Consider the following 24,849-nt stretch of genomic DNA (forward strand, 5'->3'; position numbering starts at 1 on the left):
GTGGAAAATATGTATTTTAAGAAGAGGGAGGAGCATAGGGTGATGTACACGAGTGGAGGAAGATGCACAGAGGTGGATCATACCCTACGCAGTGGACCCAGTCTGAAAGAGATTGGAGACTGCAAAGTGGTACCAGGGGACTGCACATTTAGGCAGCATAAGATGGTGGTCTGTAGGATGATGCTGACGATCAAGAAGAGGAGGAGGAGAGTGAGGGCAGTGCCAAGGATCAAATGGTGGGAGCTGAAAAAGGATAACTGTAAGGTGGTGTTCAGGGAACAGTTAAGACAGGCACTGGCTGGTAGTGAAGATCTACCAGATAGCTGGGCAGCCACAGTAAAGGTGGTAAAGGAGACGGATAGAAAGGTGCTTGTTGTGACATCTGGACAGAGGAATGAGGACAAGGAGACCTGGTGGTGGAATGAGGAAGTACAGGACAGTATACAGAGGAAGAGGTTGGTGAAGAAGTGGGATTGTCAGAGAGATGAAGAAAGTAGCCAGGAGTACAAGGAGTTGAGCTGTATGGTGAAGAGAGAAGTGGCTAAGGATAAGGTGTATGGTGAGCTGTACGAAAGGCTGGACATGAAGGAGAAAGAAAAGGACCTGTACTGATTGGCAAGTCAGAAGGACCAAGTTGGGAAAGATGTGCAGCAGGTTAGAGTGATAAAGGATAACGACGGAAACATACTCAGAAGTGAGGAGTGTGTGTTGAGCAGATGGAAAGAGTACTTTTCAGGGCTGATGAATGAAGACAGTGAGAGTGAGAGGCAGAAGGTTAGATGATGTGGAGATAGTGAATCAGGAAGTGCAACGGATTAGCAAGGAAGAAGTAAGGACAGCTATGGAGAAGATGAAGAATGGAAAAGCTGTTGGTCCAGATGACATACCTGTGGAAGCATCGAGGTGTTTAGGAGAGCTGGCAGTGGGGATTTTAACCAGATTGTTTAATGGAATCTTGGAAAGTGGGAGGATGCCTGAGGAGTGGAGAAGTGTATTGGTACCAGTTTTTAAGAATAAGGGTGATGTGCAGAGCTGTAGTAACTACAGAGGGATAAAACTGACCAGTCACAGCATGAAGTTAAGGGAAAGAGTAGTGGAAGCGAGGTTGAGAAAGGAGGTGATGATTAGGGAGCAGCAGTATGGTTTTATGCTAGGAAAGAGCATTACAGATGCAATGTTTGCTCTGAGGGTGCTGATGGAGAAGTATAGAGAAGATCAGAAGGAATTGCATTGTGTCTTTGTGGACTTAGAGAAAGCATATGACAGGGTGCCTGGACAGGAGTTGTGGTACTGCATGAGGAAGACGGGAGTTGCACAGAAGTTATGTAAAAGTGGTACAGGATAAGTACGAGGGTAGTATGGCAGTGGTGAGGTCTGCAGTAGGACTGACCGATGCGTTCAAGGTGGAGGTGGGCTACATCAAGGTTCAGCTCTGTGCCCTTTCTTATTTGCAGCGGTAATGGACAGGTTGACAGACGAGATCAGACAGGAGTCTCTGTGGACTATGATGTTTGCAGATGACATTATGATCTGTAGTGGGAGTGGGGAACACGTAGAGGAGACCCTGGATAGGTGGAGATACGCTCTATAGAGAAGAGGAATGAAGGTCAGCAGGATTAAGACAGAGTATATGTATGTGAATGAGAGGGATGACAGAGGAATGGTGAAGTTGCAGGGAGTAGAGCTGGCGAAAGTGGATGAATTTAAACAGTTGGGATCAACAGTTCAAAGTAATGGTGAGTGTGGAAGTGAGGTGAAGAAGAGAGTGCAGGCAGAGAGGAGTGGGTGGAGAAAAGTGTCAGAAGTTATTTGTGACAGACAGGTACCAGTAAAAGTGAAAGGGAAGGTCTACAAGGTGGTAGTGAGACCAGATATGTTGTATGGGTTGGAGACGGTGGCACTGACAAAAAGACAGACGTCAGTGCTGGAGGTGGCAGAGTTAACGATGTTAACATTTGCATTGAGTGCAATGCAGATGGACAGTATTAAAAATGAGTATATTACACGATCAGCTCAGGTTGGACGGCTTGGAGACAAAGCCAGAGAGGTGAGACTAAGTTGGTTTGGACATGTGCTGAGGAGGCATGCTGGGTATATTGGGAGAAAGATGCTAAGGATGGAGCTGCCAGGTAAGAGCAGAAGAAAAGAGTACACCTAATGTCAATAAGGTTGTCCGCAGTACACATGCTGCACCCATCATGCACAATTCAAAGTAGACAGATTGCCCCACATATACTGAAGCACTTACAAGTAACCTTCCTAAACCACAAAGACCTCCTAGATGAAGTATACATAATAAATACCCTCAGCAGCCCCAAACGTGCTCTTTCAAAACAACACCCCCATCAACACTTACAGCTACATCTCATGGAGCCTCTACTTCTAAGCCCATAAGGTAAGTCACCAACCACACAATCCAACATTCTAGTCATTGGAGACTCCATCATGAGAAACACTGATGTCCCTCTCACCAGGCTGAGTTAGGAGAAAGTTATGGTCAGTTGCTTATCAGGGGCTAGGATCTACCACACTACACATGCACTCGGGTCACTGGACCACAATTACCAGTATGACTCAGTCATAGTCCATGTGGGAGTAAATGACCTGAGATCTACCTCCCTAGACTATATAAAGAGAGACATCATGGAGCTCTCAGAATGCATATCTCAGGCTGGTATGAGCCTAGCATTGAGCAGCATTTTACCTTCTCCAGGGATGATGCCACAATACGAACAAAAGATGACTGACTTTAATAATTGGCTTAGTTTCTGGTTTCATTCTAAGGGAGAGCAATATTTGTCAGCATGGAAGGAGATGGTCAACAGACTAGGCTGCTTTGCCAGGGATGGTCTGCACCTCTCCCTTCTAGGCTTTTGAATATTAGCAACAGTAGAATAAAATACCAAAAATAAATGCCAGCTCAAAATCCACAATTTATTGTTAGCGCTTTTGTTTGCTCACAATGAAGGAACGTCTTCAGACAACAAAGTGCAGTACTAAACAATTTAAATACCACAGTTAATTATGACATCATAGCCTCTCCCAAGCACAAATACAACTCCTAAAAGCCATTTAAAGAAATATACACCATACATGAAAATGCATACATTTATATATATATATATATATATATATATATATATATATATATATATATATATATATATATATATAAAATTATTAAAATTCAAAAAACTTGAAAGGGACAGGAAAGAATATGAACCGGGTATAGCATACCCACCTCCGTCCCTTTCTCAGCAAACGAACAATCTAAACAACAATAAAGGTGTTAATTCAGTGTCTAACACCATAACTGAAAGCTCTATAGACAATGAAATACAAGAGGAAGAAGTAGACACCCCCAGCAACTTGAATAGCCAACTTAGAAACAGAACATATCAAAATAATGGTGGCTCTGAGCAACAGGTTTTTTGGAGGGGTCAGCAGCAGCCTTCAAACTCGACCCAAGGCAACAACCAACACAACCAGAGATCCAGGAGGCTGAATCAATGGAGGAGGTAGCAGACAGGGCATTATTGATTGAACAGATGAGCTGGTTTGTGTCAGCATCTGCAAAAACACAAAAGGTGACTGTAATTTACAACTATACTGACTGTTGTCAAACCTGCCTTGATCGAGACTTTATCAAAGGGTTAGACATTTGTGCCTTCTATGAGGGCTAATCTGGCAGACTGTTTGCTTGATTTAAAACTTTTTTGCCGAAAACTGAATTTGCAACTGCTTTTTGGAAATACTTTGTCTACACTTCCTGAACTCAGAGTATCTAGTGTTTTTAACACCCCCACTTCAACCGATCATTAATTTATTTGAGAAAATATGCGAGGCTGACATTAGATTTTTACTGAATACATCTATGGGGAAGATTATGAAGAACAGGAATATAACAGCAGCAGAGTTTAATGATTTGTTTGATATGAGAATGGAAGGTGTCAGAGTCATGTGACCTGATAAAGATGGGGGGCTTGTTTTTATGTATGAAGAGGATTACAAGATAGAAATTAGAGCCACACTTTAAAATGAAGCATATGAGCATGTCTCACTGAATGAAATGAATAAGGCATATCAAAATGTTAGAAATGCTATTAATGATTTGTTCCTTGAAGGTTACATAGATGTAAACACACTTAACTATTTAGACATGACAGCAGCTGTTACACCTATTTTATTTGGAATTCCCAAGATACACAAAGGTATCCATAAGCCACCATTTACGCCTATTATAGATGTCAGGAATTCCATCTCATATGCTTGTGCAAGGTTTGTGGACCAAAAATTAAACACATATCTTGAGACAGAGGCCCAAATATGTAAGGACTCGGAGTTTTTTTAGAATCCATGAACAATTTAGAATTCAAACAAGTGTATAATTTTTTGACAATAGATGTCAAGGACCTTTATACGGTCATCCCACAAGAGTTAGGGATGAAATGGACAAGGGAATTCCTGTTGGTTAAGAGAGAACCAGGGGATGAAATAGATTTGATTTTACACCTACTGGAGTTAATTCTCACTAACAATTATTTCTACTTTGATGGAGATCTGTTCCTTCAAAAAACAGGTGTGGCGATGGGCTCACCTTGTGGGGGAGCCTTCGCCAATTGTGTCATGGCCCATTAGGAAAAACAGATATTTTTCCAACATGAAATAACAGCAAGAGAGTCTGTTGGTACACTAGGTACCTGGACAATATGTTCCTATTATTTGAGGGGGACTTAAGGGATGTCACAGAATTCATGCAAGTCTTATGTAACATGACACATTTCTTAGTTTTCACGTTTCACTTTGAGACTCAAGCAATCCCGTATTTGGATGTCTGGTTATCAAAAGATACAAACAATAATAGGTATATAGGTAAAATGTACAGAAAGCCTACATATTCAAATGACTTCCTCCACTTCAGCAGCAATCATCCCTTTCACCAGAAAAAGGCTGTAGTAGAATGCCAGATGGTCAGAGCAGCTAGAATGACAACGCTGGATTCAGATTTCAATATAGTGTGTGATAATTTAAAAGGGATGTTTTTCAGGGGAGGTTACCCCTCTTCTTTGCTGGATGAGATCATTAATGAAGTTGGGAGGAAAAGAGAATCAGGACATTTCTTACCCACATTGAATAAAGGGTTAGCTTCATCTGAACAAAGAATAATTTCAAGTATTTTTCCTGCGGTGGTACAGCGGTAGCGTTGTTACCTCACAGCAAAAGGTTCTCCCGTTCGATTCTCGCCTTGGCTTGGGAGTGCTTTCTGTGTGGAGTCTGCATGTCCTCCCCGTGGTTGGGTAGCGTTCGAAAGACATGCGTGCGTAAATGGGCGTGCCTTCATTTAAGGTTGGGCATCGATCTGGCACCTCGGCGTTTCATAAAAATCTAATGCCAATCATTAGTGGACCAGAGTTTCGCTGTGGCGACCCCTTACCGGGAAAAAGCCGAAAGACAAACAAAAATTCCTAGTGGGAGGGGTGAAACCACTGAGAAAACTGATTATAAAATCAGCTTTCTAACAACTTTTTCAACTGATGCCATCGACCTCAGGAACATATTAAATAAAAAATTGGGCTTTGATAAATGATGACAGTAATTTAAGGAACAAACTTGGACTAGAACCAAGGATCATTTTTAGAAAAGGTTATAACTTGAAATCATTATTAAATAAAGAAATAAGGCCCTATGTTCCAAATAAGCACATGAAGTGTGGTAGATGCGCTATATGTAAATATGTAGAAATAACCTGCTCAGTGAATATAGGGAACATGAAATTTATTTTGGCAGGGAAATATGATTGCAACACAAAGGGAGTCATTTACCTAGCAAGATGCCAACAATGCCCTGTATTCTATATTGGGAAGACGGAGAGGCATTTTAAACAAAGGATTTATGGGCATCAGTATGCTATCAGCAAACAGGATAAAAATAATGCTATAGCAAGACACATATTGGAACAAGCTGATCACTGCTTTCACTACTCTATTGTTGAAAAAGTAGTAGTTAGCCCTAAGGTCATTAAAGCCTGAGGAGAGGGAGCTATTTTGGCAATTGAAGACTAATGCTTTTTCCTTCCCTGGCTTAAATTATACTTGTTCCTTAAAATGTGTCTTAAAACTAAAATCTTTAACCAGATGAAAATATTGACAGTGATATAAATGTTTTTATTTATTTTTTTCAGTATGTGAATTTTAATTATATATATATATATGTATGTATATACACGCACACTTTTTTAATATATGCATTTTCATGTATGGTATATATATATTTCTTTAAATGGCTTTTAGGAGTTGTATTTGTGCTTGGGAGAGGTTATTATGTCATAATTAACTGTGGTATTTAAATTGTTTAGTACTGCACTTTGTTGTCTGAAGAAGTTCCTTCATTGTGAACGAATGAAAGCACCAACAATAAATTGTGGATTTTGAGCTGGCATTTATTGCTGGTATTTTATTCTACTTTTGAATATTAGCTAAAACATTGTCTTCCCCCATAGTGCCTTTTTTAGGCAATGCCAAACTGAAAGTATTTCCGACATAGCAAATCAAAACCAAGAAATCTAAAGGTATTAACTGCTCAATGCTAGGAGTCTAAACAAAAAAATCCACTTCCTAGAAGGTCTCTTTACCCTAGAGAATGCTGATGTTTGTGCGGTCACTGAGACATGGTTTAAAGCCGAGGAGAGCACACCAACAGTGCAAGGTTATCATGCTTTCCACACTTTTAGGCCAGCTGCTTCACAGGCAGGGACTAAAGGTGGAGGTGTCTCTATTTACATCAAAAATAAATATACTTCAAGGCTGGTCAAACAGGACAATGCACTTGAGCTGCTCCATGTTCAAATCCAATGCCACTTCCTTGCAAGCTATATGTCCCCCTCTATGACCCAGGCAACCCATACCATGTATTTAAACTTATTAGAAACACTAACCATCCAACCCAATAAAATATTCATGGGTGACTAATTACTCCACTATTAACTGGGAATCCTATATGACACCAAATGCACAGGCACAGAGATTCCTGGATTTTGTAAACACAAACTCCCTGGACCAGATAGTCAATACACCAACCAGGGGTGCAATCATACTGGATCTGGTCCTCACTAATATGGGCGACTGCTGCACACCCCCTACTGTAATCCCTTCCCAGGTAAGGTCAGACCACAAAATGGTCTCTTTTGAAGTAAAAATAAAACCTGGATCCCCAGCTAAACCTGGAATATTCAGGAACTATTCTAAGGCTAACCTTCTGCTATTAAGTGAGAACCTGGCAAAATTTCAAGCCCCATAAACCCTGTGAATACTTCTGCTTATGTACAGTTATTCACAGAAACCCTGTACAAGCATGTTAATAGCTGCATAGATGCAGCTGCACCCACCAGGAAGAAGTACAGAACTAAATAAAAAAACAAGCCACCCTTCTGGAATCACAAAATCAATTGGCTATATAACAGGATGAAAATCATGACAAAAATTAAGAAGGTGCAGCACCCAGCAGGATAAAAGCACTCTCATCAAACTAAACTAACAACTCAGAGAACAAATAAAGTCTACTAAAGCCAAATTTGAGGTAAGTTTGTCCTCCCAGGTCAAGGGAACCACAAAGCATTCTTTAACTATGTCCGCAACCTCAAAGGCAACACACAATTGTGTGCAGAGCCCATGGTAAATGGAGCAGCCTGTACTGAGCCAGAAGATATAGCAAACCTCCTGGCTGATAAATTCAGCTCCAACTTTACTCCTCTCTCCCCCTCAACCTTCCCTCAGGAAATATCATCAAATATAACTCCCGTACTATCACTAGGGAACAGGTCCTTAATGCTCTCTCTAAGACCAAGAACACTACATCAATGGGACCACACAATATCCCAGGATGTCTTTTAAACAGCATGAAACATGACCTATCAGGGCTTCTGGAATTACTACTAAACTGCAGCCTCCAAACAGGCTTCATGCCGCATGAATGAAGAAAAGCAACAGTCATCCCTCTGCACAAAGATTGGCCATCTACAGACCATGGAAACTACAAACCCATGTCTCACTAGTCTTATATGTAAAGCCATGGAAAGAATGATCATGGAGATGATCAACAGAGATATAGTAAACCTCCAGACACTGGACCCAACCCAGTTCTGCTTCATCAAGGGCAGGTCATGTCTACTCAACCCGGTGGGCTTCTTTAAGAAGGTCACCAATACAATAAATGAGGGCAAAATCATTCACACTGCCTGTCTTGTCCTGGCCACAGCATTTGACACAATACACCATTCAGGAATTTTGACAAACTCAAGAGGTTAGGTACAAACCCATATGTCACCCAATGGATAGCCAACTGGCTCACAGACAGGACCCAGGAAGTCGGAATTGGGGAGTCTACCTCTATAAAGAGGCCAGTCACAAGTGAAGTCAATCAGGGATCAGTCCTTGGACCGCTCCTTTTTGGCATTTACTTCTTGGAAGTCAAGGCCAATGTCAGTGGTCTCTGGTTGACTAAATTTGCAGATGATTGGAAATTAGGAGCTGTCATTGAATTTCACACTGACACAGACAAACAACCGGTGTCAGAGTCACGGACTAAAACTAAATGCCAAGAAATGCATAACAGTATCATTTGGGAAGTCATCCATCCCTGGCAACTATCATATTGACAACACACCCCTTAGAGTTGACCCAGTAGTCAGGGACTTACGGACACACATGGATAGTAATCTAGCCTTTGATCATCATGTGTCTACAGTGGTAAGGAAATCATTCTATGTTGTGCAACTTATAAACAAAAGTATGCCATCTAAGTCCAAGGAAGTCATTGTTCCACTGTATTCGGCAGTCATCAGACCTTTCATTGAGTACAATGCCCCCTTTGGTATGTACCTAACCAGGCATATCCAACAATTTTAACATCCATAGAGGTTCCTCACTAAAAGAATATAGGGCGCAAGTAATATGTCCTATGCAGACCACCTCAAGGCCCTATCCCTGTATTCTGTCTCCTACAGGCTTTTGAGGAGAGATCTATGCCTGGCATACAGGGCATTGTCAGACTCCACTTTGATGGACCTCCTGCATATCCACAAAACAAACAGCACCGGAATTACCCATTCTAAAGACCTAAACCTTGCCTGTGATATAAATAGGACCTGCTGGAGAGAAAGGTATGTATCCCAGACACTACCCCAGCTATGGAACAGGGTCCCCATCCATGTGAAGCAGAGTTCCTACCTAACCCAATTCAAGTGCAATTTGGAAAATTGGATGAGAAAATGGAAATACATCCCTGGTTTGGCACCTACGTCTCAAATGGACACAGGTAACCTGTAAATGGTTCATCTCCCTGGCCCATGCTTACACTTATCAAGGGTATCAGAACTTGTCAGAGATTTGGGATGCATGGCTAGGCTTAAAAAGGCCCTTGAGGTCATTGTACTAGTAAACGCCTATGAAACTAAGAGGAAAAGAGGAAGGCCTAAGATAAGGTTTATGGATGTGGTGAGAGTGGACATGCAGGTGGTTGGTGTGACAGAGCAAGATACAGGAGGACAGGAAGAAATGGAAACAGATGATCTGCTGTGGTGATCCCTAATGGGAGGAGCCAAATGAAAAAGAAGAGAACATGATCAACCTCTTTGCTGTCAACACAAAGTTAGGTGCTGCAGTGACGGATAAAGTAAGACTCTAAGGAAAGATTTAGAAGTAGGCCAAAAATGGCAGCTGAGGTTCAGTGCTGACCACCACAATGTAATGCAACTGGACCCATAAAAATCTTAGTGTGAAATATCAGATTGGGAAGTATAATTGAAGGCAATAGAGCAAGAAAGGCATTTAGGAGTGTTAATTACTCCTGAGATGGCCCAGAGTGAGAGGGCAAGGGCAACGGTAATCAAAAAGCTGGGTGGCATCTTCCGAACAGACCGATTCCAGAACCAGAGGTAAAGAAACACAGCTGTACATGTAAATTTACCATAAAATAATGATGTGTGAATGATCAGTGCTCCAGTACCCTAAGCTATATTGGTTATATCTTGTATGCTGGTTGCATCCTTATATAACAGCCAGTCAGCTTCCAAAGCTTCAAGGTACCTTCCATGTGCCCAAACCATTAGTCAACTCGAGCAGAGCTGACTAAAATCAAGGTTTGGGCAGCAGGCCCACCAGAGCTTTCATGCCAAATCAGAGAAGGAGGCTGAACCCTGACAGAATGCTGCCAGGAATAAGAAAAAACAAACTACTACACCCTGGCATTAAAACACACAAAAAGAGGATGGAGGCAAGGAGCAGCTACTGCAATTATGATCACTGAACATCTACTCTTATGGTAAGTTTACTTACATAACTATACAATGTTCATGATGCTGATCAATGCTGCAGTAGCCTAAGATATACGGGTAGACTACCACTGCTTACAACAAGTGGGAGGTAGAAGGAGAGGGGTCCAGGAGCCCCTTGAGAATAGTCCTAACAAAGCTTGACCTAGAACTGGTGAAGGATTCAAACTTGTACTTTGTAAAAGCCAAGGCCAGGAAGGATTTGCCTTGACCATGCATGGAACAATTTTGTTATGGGGGGAATAACAAAAGGAAACCATTTCAAAATAGTCTGCTTTGACACAGGTTGTCCCTTCTTACCTTCACAAGAAATGAATAAATGATTGGAAGTTCTGAATGATTCTATCAAGATACTACTGGAGATGTCTGTGGACATCCTAGGTATGAAGTATCCTTTCTCCCTTATTATGGGGTACAGGAAAATGGATAGCTTTGGTTAAAGTAAACTTGGACACCACATTAGGCATAAAAGGAGGACTAGTTCTCAAGGAAACTCTGTCTCTGTGAAAAATTATATAAGGCTGACTATCCATAACAGCTTACAACTCAGATACTCTTCTTGTAGATATCAGAGCAACCAGTAAAACTGTTTTCCATGTTAAGAACCTCAGGTCAGCCAGATAAGCTAGTTCAAATGGAGCAAGTGGCAGCTTCTCTAACACAAAATTATTAAAATCCCAAGGAGGAGCCACAGGTTTTCTTGGATGTTTCCTATGCAAGACCCCTTCCAAAAACATTTTAACATAGGAATATCTTGAAAGAGGGGGCTCCGTGGCAGTCATGTTGAAAAGACTGATAAATGAACATTGATAGAGGAGTAAGGCAGGCCACAGGAAAGTAACACAAATATTGCAAAAACAGAGAAATGCTAGTCCTGCATGGGGGCTGGTTATGTTGCTGGTACTAACTAAAAACCCTTTCTATTTGCTAATATACGATTTTCTAGTAACAAGCTTTTTTTGCTTCCACAAATACCTACTGCAAATCCTCAGTAAACGAGTGCCTAAAAGGCATTATCCAGGCAGTCATCTGAAGTTGTCTGGGGTTGGTCTATCAAACACCCCTGTTCTTCTGTGAGTAGGCCTAGTCTGTGAGAAAACTTGTGGTAATTGTCCCTGGTCAATTCCAAAAGAAGGAAGAACCACTGTTACCCGAGCCAGAAGGGAGTCACCACAATGATCTTGGGGAATTCTTTCTGAACATGAAAATTCAGATGGATACAAGTGAAAAGGGTGGAAAAGCATACAGGAACATTCCTGTCCAAGGAAAAGATAAGACTTCCATCTTGCATGGAGTCCTGAAGTAGAATTTTGCCAGCTGATTGTTCCACAAGGAGGCAAAAACGTCTACTTGAGGAACTCCCCACAGATGGATCAAATCTTTGAAGACCACAATCTAGTTTCCATTTGTGTGGGTCTGCCTTTGTCCTGCTCATCCTGTCTACCCTATTGCTTTGTTCTGATGGAATACAGGTAACCTGCAGAATAACACTGTGCTGTAAAGCTATATCCCATGCTAATGTGGCTAGTCTGCATATGAGGTAAGACATGGTTCCCCCTCGCTTGTGGACCACATCTCTGGGGTATGTCAGTAATAACGTGTTGTGCTTCTGGGGACCAAAGGTGATTCAGAGAGTTGAGTGCCTTGACAGAGGTAAGCATCTCTTTTACATTTATTTATGTCCCCAGATACCTTGCACTTTTATTTGCCTTGTCACTACTCTAAACAAAGTCCGAGGCGTCTGTGGTGAAGAACTGCTTTGGAGTAAGAAGGGAGGAAGGGTGACCAGGATTCTGTGATATTTGGTGTCTCCACAAAGTGACTTCTGTTCTCACTAATCCCAGAATTGCTATCTGAAAAGATAGAGGGCAATGGTGTTGGGACCAAAGAAACTTCAGATTCCTCTATATCTTTCTCATGTGGAATCTTGCCAGAGGCTATCATGAGAATTAAAGATGCCATGAGACGCAGAATCCTGAGTTATTCCCTTGCAGTGACTGAAGTGTGAGTGAAAAACCAGTGGAATACATCTAAATATAAATATATTTTTTCCTGTTGAAGACATCCCAGGAACACTATTCTGTGCGATGGAGTCAAAAAAGACTTTTTAATATTCTCAAAGAATCTCAGCCTGCATAGGAGATCTCTTACCCAAGTAAGAGATTGCTGAAATTTTGAAAAAGTCTGTAAAAATAAGCAAGTCAGCTAAATATGGAAACGTGTGTATACCCTGTAGCCTGCAAGGTGCTAGAACTGGAACTAGACACTTTGTAAACACCCTTGGAACAGTAGATAATTCAAACAGTAAGGCAAAGAACTGACAATGTGATCCTTATTTGACTATTCTTTGTGCTGGGGTTTCTGACAATGTGATCCTTATTTGACTATTCTTTGTGCTGGGGTTTCTGACAATGTGATCCTTATTTGACTATTCTTTGTGCTGGGGTTTCTGACAATGTGATCCTTATTTGACTATTCTTTGTGTTGGGGTTTCTTGCTTTCTTTTTGAACCTCCCTGACTAAGATTTTTAAATTTGTACTTACCAGCATTTTTCTGAGCAATTTGCTCCATGGTCAAGCTTAAAATGGTGCCTCTTTCCTGAAGAAACTAGTAGCACACACTGGCAAATTTCAAAAGTAAAGCACTGTAGCACAATTTACCAGCCCACAACAAGTAATTTAGTTTCTCCACAGAAAAAAAAAAACATTTTTAGAATGTTTAAAACAACTTTAAAACTGTCAAACACAACAGTGCTTTCCTGGTTAAAAATACAGCACATTCACGTGGTAGTCATACTCCTACCTTAAAAAGTATTTTCCTACACAATTAAAAATATTAAAAAAAATAAATAAGTCAAAGTTTTTTTTTGCCCTAAAGGGGACTTATCTGTCCAGCAATGGAACAGCATAAACCAATGTCTATCCCCAAAAGCCAGCACAGGAGCGCTTTCTTCAGAGGCACGGAAATTCTGAAAGGCTTGGCACCCAAAACTGTATTTCCGTTGACTAACGGTTAGGGCAAGTGGAAGGTGCCCTGAATGTTTGATAACTGGCTGGCTGTTATAGCCTCTGCAGGATATAACTCATATAACTTAGGCAACTGTAACACTGATCAATATGAAGAACATCTGCAATGTATTACTTTCATTATATTCTGATTAAGTATTTCGACTGCTGAGGCATGAGAAGTAGCTCAAGGAGAAACTTTGATCAATGTTCATACTGTTAAACTAGCAAGAGAAAATGTATCAGCTCACTTTGTGTTTCAGCTGCAAAGGAGAAAAGGATGGAAGGCAAAAGTGAATGAAGTAGAGCCGTTTTCATTTTTGAAAAAGTTTTTAGAGTTAAACTGCACGTTATCTTTATAAAAAATATATCAAACTAGAACACTGCAAACATTGTAACAGACCTGTGCCTTATGGGGAGGAAGGGTGCTTTGAGTGCTTTTCACATGAAGTCAATGTGAAAGAAAGTACTGTAGTTAACTGCATAACAAGTCAAGACCTACACTACATATAGAACAGAAAAACATATTAAGGTGCTATGTAAAATGAAACCATGTGCAGTACTGCAGCTACTAAGGGATGAGTTTGTTACTATGCAATGAGCAGCTTAAACGAAAATATCAAAGTAAACATATATAAATAAAGAGACAGGAACTAAATAGCCTTAGAAAATAAAACTGTGATAAATAGTAATTTTAGAAAGCATTAACAAAGCTATCAATTGAAGTAAAGAACTTATGTGTGAGTGGACTCTACAAGGAATGATGCCTCTAACTGGTACAGCTGTACTAGACAGAGAAAAATTACTATACAAATATATACACACAAACACAGAACATGAATGTAGTCTAAATTAAAAAAAGATAAAAACTTTGCTTGTAAATTTTTGCAGGGGGGAATGCCTCCCTCACCCCCCCCCACTCCCTGCTACTTAAATATACCATCTCCGAGATCACACTACAGTGAAGAGAAAGGTAAATTTCCCATTCCGTGGCATTCTGTTCACTGTAGTGCAATCTCTGAGTTGGCATATTTTAGTAGTAGGGGGGGTGGGGGGGTGGGGTGCAGGAATGAGTTTGATATTGCAGAACTTTGATCCTCTGGTCCTCAATGACCAGAGGTTCAATACTCTGAAGGGGACCCATATACACATATCTCAAATACGTAAGATGTCAATCAGAAACTGACTAAACTGTATTCTGAGTGACATTTCCAGTGGCTCCTTGAGAGAGACAGAAATTTAAGTTTTAAAAAAGCCAGGGTATGGAGCATACTGAGAAGAAAAATTAAAACAAAAAGAAGCGTAAAATCTTTAGTTTCTAAATGAAGCACCTTCCCAGCAGCTGCAGCAGGAGAAAACAGTGAATATTACAGTTAAAACACTAGTTTATTAGGTGAAGAGTGGCCAGGAATGTTTTCTTAAAAACAGGGGGAAAAATGTTTAAATGTAATGCAAGTGGTTTTCTATGCTAGCGAGGGGAATAGAGATTAGATAGCAACAGAATGACATGAGCTTTAGAATAACTACAGCTAGATTCAGACACTGTAGTATGAATAACCTTAGTTTTTGAGCAGGTAATGTCTGTGTGAGCTGCCACTGAACTGCAGCATTATCGTCTACCTGGAAGGGATGTAATCTGCCATCAAAGTGCAGCATTAGCCTCTAACTGGAAATGTACTTTTTAAAATGTATGTAGTTTTGTGTTACTTGTGTGTCTTATAAAGGAAAGGAAAGGAATGTGTTGTGAACAGCAATATTTGAAAAAAAAAAAAAGGTAAATTAAGTTCTAAAAGGAGTGAGAAGCTGCAAATATATAGAAGTTGTGTACCTGCCAAGTGCAAACATCTTTGTATAAGCTGCCAGATGGACGATTAATAGCAAAAGAAACATCAATGTTTACTTGTTTGAGTGGCTGCACTGTCACTATTAACATGCAATGTAAACTACCTTACTGAGACAGATAAAAGGTAATGGATAATGACCTACATTAAGAAGTATAAGGTTCAAACAGCAATGTTACATGACATCCACTTGGGCAAAAATGAACATATACACTTGATGCAGCAAAGGCTTCAGTTGGATAATCTGCAAAATATCTCTAAAGGAAGACTGGAGTAATTATACTGGTAGGGAGAAGGGAGGGGTCCAAAAGTAATAGCAGAAAAGAAAAAAGTTAGTAATGGTAGATTTGTGTCAGTGAGATGATGTTTGAGCTGATAAGGATGTGGGGGAAAATACATTTTAGCAAGGTATTTTAATTATGGGTGATGAGTGGAATTTGATTTGCAAAAGTGACGCTGTAGTGGGGGGGGGGGGTAAAGGGAAGTTACAAATAGACAGTACAATTTTTTGTAAAGAAATATCTGAAAGTATTTGACATACATAATGTTATTACAGTAGCTGGAGCTCAAATAGAATTAATGTATTATTTCCCAAGATAAAGCAACTGGCACGTTTGACAGAATTTACATATTACAGGAGCATGCTCATTTGACCGAAAGTATTAAGCCATCCAATCAGACCATACCCCTGTGAGGACTAAGATATAAAGGAAAGGCACGGACACTTTCCAAAATACTTATTAAAAAGAGAAGAAATTAAAGACTAGGTAAATTTTGACAGCTGTTAATGAAAATAGAAATTGCTGATAACGGGGTAGTTTCAAAAACTCACCAGACACAAGAAAGAAGAAAATATGGGAGAAGAGAAATAGGAAATATTACAGTGGTTGGAAAAAGTTAAATCACTGCAGAATAAAAAAGGGTAACACGGCTGCAGAAGAAAAAAGGAAAATCCTTCAGAACAGGAGGAAAAGCAGCTGTACAGGGCTGCATAAAAATAAATGGGCATTTGGATAATATGCAGGAGTTTAAAAAATGATGTAATTTTTTGACAATAAACCCAGAGGCAGAAATTGTTAGAGCAATGACTAAGGCAACAAAAAGTAGGAAGATCACTAGCAAAACTCAGGGACCCTACAATGAGAAGAATAAAGAGAGATCCCGAGGAGGCTAAGGAATGGGTTAAACTGCAATTGGAAATATTTGTGGAAGACTTAGATTTGGCCATGTTAGATGAAGAAGCACAGCTGTTGATGGGCTTCCTATTGAAATGTCAGCGCTCGACATGCCAAGTGCTGACAAGCCAGAAAAAAAAAAAGACTGAAAATAATTTTTGCAGGGGGCAAGCCCCCCCTTGTACCCCCATGAGGGGGACAAGACTCTGCACCCCCGAATGTATTTGTGTATATATATATATATATATATATATATGGATCCCTATCACAACACCGACACGCCACAAAGTCTACATCCAAAACACCGACACCAAAAGACCAACAACACACAATACCGACAACGCACAAAACCAAACACCATAACACCAACACCCAAAACACCGACACACAAAACGTAAACTACACATTACACACAACTATACATGCACTAACCTTAACCCAAACCGTAACCCTAAGGTCCGACACAACCGCACACTTACCCTACCCGCACCTTAACCCTAACTCACTTAACCCACCCTTAAACATATAGTCCGTCACTATCGCACACTCACCCTACCGCACCTAACCTAACTCACTTAACCCACCCCTAAACCTACAGTCCGTCACTATCGCACACATACCCTACCTGCACCCTAACCCTAACTCACTTAACCCACCCTTAAACATATAGTCCGTTACTATCGCACACTCACCCTAACCCTAACTCACTTAACCCGCCCCTAAAACTACAGTCCCTCACTATCCCACACTTACCTGTCCACTCCCTAACACTACATCCCTCACTCTATTGCACACTTACAGAGTCACGCTCACACCTTCCCATGTCGGTGTTTCATCCATCGGGATCTCACCTTGTCGATCATCTGCGTCGTCGGTCTTCTCATCTCCTTCTTTAGAGTGTCAGCCTTCTGGCGTGTCGGTGTACTGAAGGGGACCCATATATATATATATGTATGTGTGTATATATATATATATATATATATATATATATACATATATATATATATATATATATATATATATGCATATATATATATATGTATATATATATATATATATATATATATATATATATATATATATATATATATATATATATATATATATATATACACCAACACCAAGATCACCATACCTTAGAGAAAAGGGAATATTCTGAGAAATGGCATCTCAGACTTAGTATGTAGTACTAAGTCTGATCTTTCAACTCTTCAGTCTCCATACTTTGGGACTCACTTTAGCAGGTCCTGACATTTCCAATGGTTATGTTGTTGATGGCCTCAATGGCTACAGAAGAAATACAAACTGTGATGCATAACCAATCCACAGGGGAAATAAAAGAAACAAATGGCATTCCTATGGAAGTTTGGAAAAAGGGAAGGAGGAAACTGAAAGATTTGGAAGGCACTGTTTAATATTGTACTGAAAGGGGGGGGAGAAATGCACACATCCTCAAGGAAAGATGTAACAACAGTACTGTCAAAAGAGGGGAAATAGTCCACAGATCTGGCACTGTGTAAATCAATTTGCATTTTAAATTGTTATAAACTGTTTATGTCTATATTAGCTAAGAGAACAGCAAAAATGCTACCAAAACTGATAAATATGGTTCAATGTGGTTTTGTGGAAGGAAGATATCTGACAATAATAATAGAGCAATAATAATTCAGAATGTATCAAAACATAAAAAAGAACATTAATGTTGGTGATCTTGAATTCAGAGAAAGTACCTAACAGGTTCAACTCAGTTCTTATGTGTAGACAAATGGCAGCATTTTCGTTTGGGTCAGAAGTGGGAATAAATGTAGGAGTGGTATTATCGGGCAAACTGAGTTTCAGTAGAGGAGACAGGCAGGGATGTCCTCTTTACCTTCTATTATTTGACTTCTATTTGGAACATTTGGCAAGGAAGATAGGGGCTCACAAATCCAGGGATACAGCTGGTATGGAAATAAAAAGAAAAGAGTTTTGTTAACAGATTATGTTACATTGCATTTGACAGTACGAGAAAAGTATATACCAGTACTGTGGAATAATCTGAAACAGGTTTAGACAATTTTGTGATATAAAATAGGATTAGACAAAAAACAACAGGGGGTAATTCTGTGCATGTGCACGAGTTAGTTCAACAATATCTGTATTTATGGGGACATGGTAAAATCAAATACTAGGGATATGATTTAAAGATGATCACGGCAGCTAAAACCCACAGAAAGAGACTAAGCAGAGGATAATTAGAAAAATATGCAAGATAATGGTTATTATTACATATCTGAAAAACATGACACAAGCAGTGAAAATATTTATAGCTCCTTTGGTTATATATGTAGGTTAGGCATATTTATATCAGCCAGATGAGAAGTTGGGGTTACGCAATTAATAAGGAGTTGAAAGAATTTATTTTGGAGAGGAAAAAAGCAAGAGTTAAATGGGTTAAGCTGATTCTCTATACTGAGCAAGGGGAGTCAGAATTACCAAATTTAAGGGATATTTTAAGGTCATGCGACTGAGGTATGCATATGCAACACAAGTTGAGGGATACAGACTGAAGCAGAAAAAGATGATGGTGATACAAGAGGGAATGTTAAGTGGATAAATACAGACTACTATTCTGTTTGAAATCTGTTAAGGGAAATAGAAAACCTATACAGAATATTACAGTTAAAAAGTGGCACTGGGGCAAGGAGATTCTTCTTAGAAGATTTATACAATATTAAGGGTACAAATATTAAGCATTAGATGGCAGGAAGCAACTGGAAGAAATCAGCTAGGGAACCAGGGTACTGTGATCAACTACACTGGAATGGTAAAGTAATATAGTGGGTGAGAAGCCAAACAATTGTTTGACTTGCAAGTCAGGGATCATCACCCATATCAATGACTGATATTAGAATATAGACAAGGAGAGTGGGAGAGAGAAATAATACGTTAAAGGCCAATGCTGATGGAGTTTCTAGTGAAGCCAAGAAAGATGTCATTAAATACGGAATAATAAGCTGGGTATGTATGATGTTGCACAATAACTATAAAAATCAATCAGAGGAGGATTGAAAAGATTTAGAATACAGAAAAAGTAAACAAATTATGAAGAAACAATGAAAATAGACTTGTAGTGTACTCAAGTATGATCTCAAAAACTAAATGAAATGACAAACAAGAGAATGCCTCAGACCTAAATACTATAATTTAATAATGGCATTGAGAAGGGATATGTCAACAGCTGAAGATCAGTGCAGTACTGGTGAAATATTTTCATTCATACTAAACATAATGTATAAATACTAGTCTGAATGCTTAATAGCTTTAAGCGAAGCAGGTTTCTCATGACAACACTGGTGAAATACAGCTGCAGTTGGATGAATTTCATGCTAATGATTCAAACTAATTTCATCATAAGAATAATAGGCGGACTGTTTATTGGATAAAAATGAAGCAGACTTCAACAAATATGCATGTATACCTCAGCAGCAGCTAAAATACCGGGATTGTATTTGAGGTACTAAACTCAATCTACACATAGCACTATCTTAAGGTATCTCAAATTGCATTTTAAAGAATCCATCTTAAGGGCAATGTACAAATGGTAGAAAGAATCACATGTTCAATTTGAAAGAAAACACAATCGAGTTTTAATTACCGAAATATTCCCCTACAAATCGTTATCCTCATCCTATTTTGAAAGGAAATCAGATTTAACCATAAAACCGAAGTTTTAAGTAGCTCTCAGATCATTCTAATTCAACAGCAGAGACAAATACGTAGGAGGATTTTTTTTCAAAAGTAATGTTTACATTTCTAAACAGAAATCCTAAACTTATACAAGAGGAGGTATGACCTCTACAATGAAATAGATAACATTGTTAACTCACAGTTACACAGCATTTACAAACCTCAGATAAGATTTTCTCAGAGTCTCCAACATATGGTGAAAACAGATCTGCTCCACTGACAGACAGGAAGGTACAGTAACAACTATTGGCAGCAGCCTTTACTAAGGTAGTTTTGGCACACCCAGGCGGTCCGCAGAGAAGAACACCTTTTGGGCGACTCAAGCCCATCCTTACAAATGCCTCTGGGAATTTCATAGGCCATTCAATGCTCTGAAAATTCAAGAAAAATATGTATTACACAAGTAAATACATCCCCCAGCAACCTCAAATAATTGGTAACATTTCTACAATGTAGCCGATCAGTAACTCTTCCTCTTTAATACAACTTTCCTAACATTATTTTTACATGTATGACGTTGTGCATGAAACGAGAACCACTCAAAACGTTTATTATTCTCTTTACTACTACACTGTAGAATAAGAAAACTTAAGAATCTGAGTAGGAGACAGTTCTGTATCAGAGTTTTCACTGGTTACATGACTGTAAAGTGATTTTCCATGGGGTGGTCTAAATTTCAGTACTAAAATATAATGCAGTCTTTGCCTGAGATGGAAAATAAAACAAACTCCATTAGCAAAACATATTCCACTTTACCTTTCCCCATTTGTCTCTAGCATCATTCTTCTATGTGCTTAAAACAGCCACTGTCTGTGTCATTTTTCACCCACCAACAGTATGTTTCAAATAATACAATAATTGCTTACTTATTTATTAACCAGGGTAAAGCAATGATGTAGATGGATCTTTTACAAATTCAACCTGGGAGCACTGTCTGGTTAAGTGACTTGGTCACTGTAACACAGTTAAGCAAATGGTGGCTGAGGGAATCAAACCTTGGACTCCAAGAAGCAGCTTGTTAACAATGTACAGTCTTAGTACTCTGCCCTAATTCACAGATAGTTTTGTATTACAGCTAACACATGTAATTCATCTTTCTTTATGACACCTGACACACATTTAAAGCTAACAAAGTACTTGGAAGGCTCCAGACTGTTCATAAATACTTAACAGCAGTAAAACCACAAAGTGCTTTTGTGATATAACAATCTTTGAAGGTTTTTTCAAAATTACTTGTTTGTAATGATTAAGAAAGCCTCCAGCTTAACAAGCCTACACCAAATGTAAGTGTTTGTACAGCTTCAATGTAGTTTAAATAAGTTACATGTTCTATTTGCTCTGTTACAGTAGGCTTGCCAAAGCCAGGATCTCAATTTCCAACCCAGTCAGAGTCTATCATTCAAATAGACACAAATACTTAATTTTGTGTGTGTGTGTGTGGGGAGGATGTCTTCTGCAACTCCATTGCTAAAGACTGTGCCCCAAGAACAGTTGATCACAGTGAACTCTAAGGATGATTTGACTTGGTGACAAGTACAAAGATAAAAGCTGCAATGGTCTTGAGTAAGACTGCTACATTAAACCAAAAATAGTACTTTTCTATCAAATGGGCTGAAACAGTCAGGGTCAGACATTCTGTTCTTCGTAACAGTCAGGGTCAGACATTCTGTTCGTAACCCACACCATTGAGTTCTGTCTATATCCTCTCTTGGCTGGGAAAACAGGCTAGTATTCATCAAACAATGACCTTCGACTAAGCAAAAATAGAAGTATGCAAACATTTTTATTACTGATTCAAGGAACATTTGAAACAAACCATATTAGTCATCTGCTAAACACTTACTTAAAAGGACTTGCACAACGGTAACCTGCATACTCACACAGTAATACTTCCTATGGTAGATGGGGCCATCACTCCTTCGTCAGCTTCTTGGAGGGGCTACCTGGCCACATTGCTCAGCTACAATTTTATTAGTTATATTTTGCAAAGCAGCCTTTCAATAAGACATACAGCAAGAGTACACCACCATCTGCTTAAAAGACTATACTGAATTCAATTCATATCTTCAAAACAAAAATCAGGAAAAAATATTACTTCTATGGTTCTAATGTCATGTAAGAATTAATATGGATGGAGGGGGCATAAAGAGGTTAACTGGCTACATCAACATTATAATAATCGCTACAAATAACTGTTAATAAGAGTAAAAGGCAGATTTAGAGAGAAATAGGCAAAAAAACAGAGATACACATATAGTACAATTAAGTGAGGCATTCAGTGCACCAGCGAAATGACTGACTCCACTTCTCATTCTGGTACATATTCTTACAAACGGGTACTTAACTCACACAGGGGCATTCGTCCAGCTCAGAAGTTAAAACCATTCCCAGGCCAGCCGTTGCTGCCAGAAATGCCAATCATTTCCCCCAGGACCTTTAGCTGCACATCTACATATAGGAGAAGATTCGGATTTACATTTTTTTTTTTAGCTGTAGTCTCCAAAACAGAATAAGCATGAGTGAAGTAATATATGGAACCACCATGACTCATAATAACAAGACAGAGATCAGGTCAGGTTTTGTCATTATCCCTTGCCATGGTAGCACAGAGAAGATGCTTCTCATTATCTTTACCTTTTGCTGATGCTAGGTTACCAGTGATGACTGCACTAAAATACTTCATAACTATTTTCATTCTTACACCTCTAAAAACAGAAAAAGCCATGCAAGGTTGTATAATCATCTCAACGCTCACATGGTAAAAATAACCATAATGAGGCCTACAGGCAACAAATAGAAATTAAGACAATAACTAGGACAAAAAGAGATGGAGGGAGGCTACTCAAACTGGAAAGGCAATGATGAGCTGAGTTGCTTAGTAGACAATTACCCCAAAGAAGGACTAAGCACATTTACAGGATGCACAGGTTACATAGGGGTGAAGGGTGGAGTTCACAGAAAACAGCAATGTACACCTCATTTGTGTGGCAGCACCGTAAGCACTCAAAAACAAGGAGGTATTTACTGTAAAGGTAAACATCAATGCAAGGTGCGCTCTAACACTAATAAAGGCAGAGAAGGCACTCATGTATGGGGTTTCCTAGTGTAACAGGCACACAGAACTACAAATCTTGCAGCCAGACTAGAAATGGGGATGGCAGAGTTCAGAGTTTTGTGGGTATGTCATACAAGCTGTACATCTATGCATATATAAACTGCAGAAGACAGTCAGGAAGGGGAGACAACACATCTTAGTACTGCAGCCATTGGATAAGGCTGAAGAAGTATCACATGCTATATACTCGAGCAGTAATTGTGACTTAGCTGTAAGCTAGCTCTACATATAACTCTTTTTTTTAGGCAACAGCAAGTTGGAAAAGGCAACTGCAGCTCGGGCTGCTACTATGTTACCATGCATATAATCAACTGAAAAGTACAGTAAGGGTATACATCAAGTCAAACCTGTGTACCACCTTTTACTACATATGTACAATGTATCTTTGGGTGTAAAGAAAAAAGAAGCACAGTCCACCCACTTGTATAAGAAATGGGTAATAGGATATACAGAAATACACAGCAGGGTAGCACTCTGCACCTTCTTGTATGAAACCAGCACACTGACCTTACACACATCTGTATACCTAGCACATTAGGTACAATGTGGCTATACTAAGGGTGTAAAGAGTGCAGTGCTGTGCCATCTACAATGCTGTGCTATTTAGCTGCATGACGGGATGGCTGTATGCAGTGAAGATTACTGCTGTTAACTAGTACTCACGTGCTGCTAGCTAATACTGAGAGACAGTAGATGGCAAGTGTTCATTACATATTCTTCCATATTAGTGCTCAACTGCATCTCATTTAATTTTCATACGGTGTGTAGTGATACCCCATATACTCTTCTGTTTGTCACAAATGATGGTGTGTGTCTTTTCCAGATGTTGTGTGTACTATATCCTTCACTAGAAAGTAGGAGTATACTACTTTCTGTACTCATTTATCTGTAGCTGTCCCTGAAGTGAGACTTTGCTTCTTCCCTGCATTCTTTGCACTGGTTCTAAGCAGTACACAGTACGTCTCCTTAGTCTGCCCACCCAGACCAATGTTTCTACCATCTAATTTATTTTCTTTCAGAACAGGCTTACTGAGCATCACAAAAGCACCAACGTCTAAGTCGTCATAAAAGAAAGTCTTTCAGAAGCATCAAAGAACTGTACTTGGCCATCATCAGGCACATAATCGAGTAAAATGCTCCCTTCTGCATGTACCTAACCAGGCACTTACACCAACTGGAGCAGCCCCAGAGGCTTCTCACTAAAAACAATACAAAGTGTAAGACACGTCTTATGGAGACCAACTAAAGGCCCTATCCCTTTACTCCATCTCATGCTGTTTACTGAGAAGTGACTTATGCCTGTCCTACAAGGGCCTTTCCGATCCAGCCATGATGAAAATGTTACATATTTGCAAGAAAAATTCTATAAGGGTTACACATTCCATGGGCCTGAACATTATTTCTGACTAACAGAACTTGCTGGAGAGACAGATTTGTATCTCAAAGGCTACATCGTCTGTGGAATAAACATTCCATCTTCGTAACACAAAGCCTGTCCCTCACTCTCTTCAAAAAGAATTTGGATAATTGAATGGAGAACTGTAAATTCACTCCTGGAGTACTGCCCATGTCCCTTATAGACAGAAGCAGTCTTTAATATGACTTAGATTTCCAACACTCAAAGACCCACTACCCTTAACCCCTTTTTTAAAAAAA

General features: G+C 39.5%; 1 protein-coding gene across 2 annotated transcripts in view; it reads right to left on the reverse strand.

Moving 5' to 3' along the window:
• The window catches only part of SPATA5L1 (spermatogenesis associated 5 like 1), a 259,837-nt gene that overhangs the window by 115,138 nt on the left and 119,850 nt on the right, over positions 1 to 24,849 (reverse strand). For both annotated transcript variants that reach the window (XM_044077627.1, XM_044077626.1), the window contains one exon: positions 20,240 to 20,449. In XM_044077627.1, coding sequence (XP_043933562.1) covers positions 20,240 to 20,449 — 210 coding nt within the window. The remainder of the gene's footprint in view (positions 1 to 20,239; positions 20,450 to 24,849) is intronic.

This window comes from Protopterus annectens, chromosome 7.part0 (assembly GCF_019279795.1).
Source record: "Protopterus annectens isolate FY-2018-M chromosome 7.part0, PAN1.0, whole genome shotgun sequence".
Taxonomy (NCBI): domain Eukaryota; kingdom Metazoa; phylum Chordata; order Ceratodontiformes; family Protopteridae; genus Protopterus; species Protopterus annectens.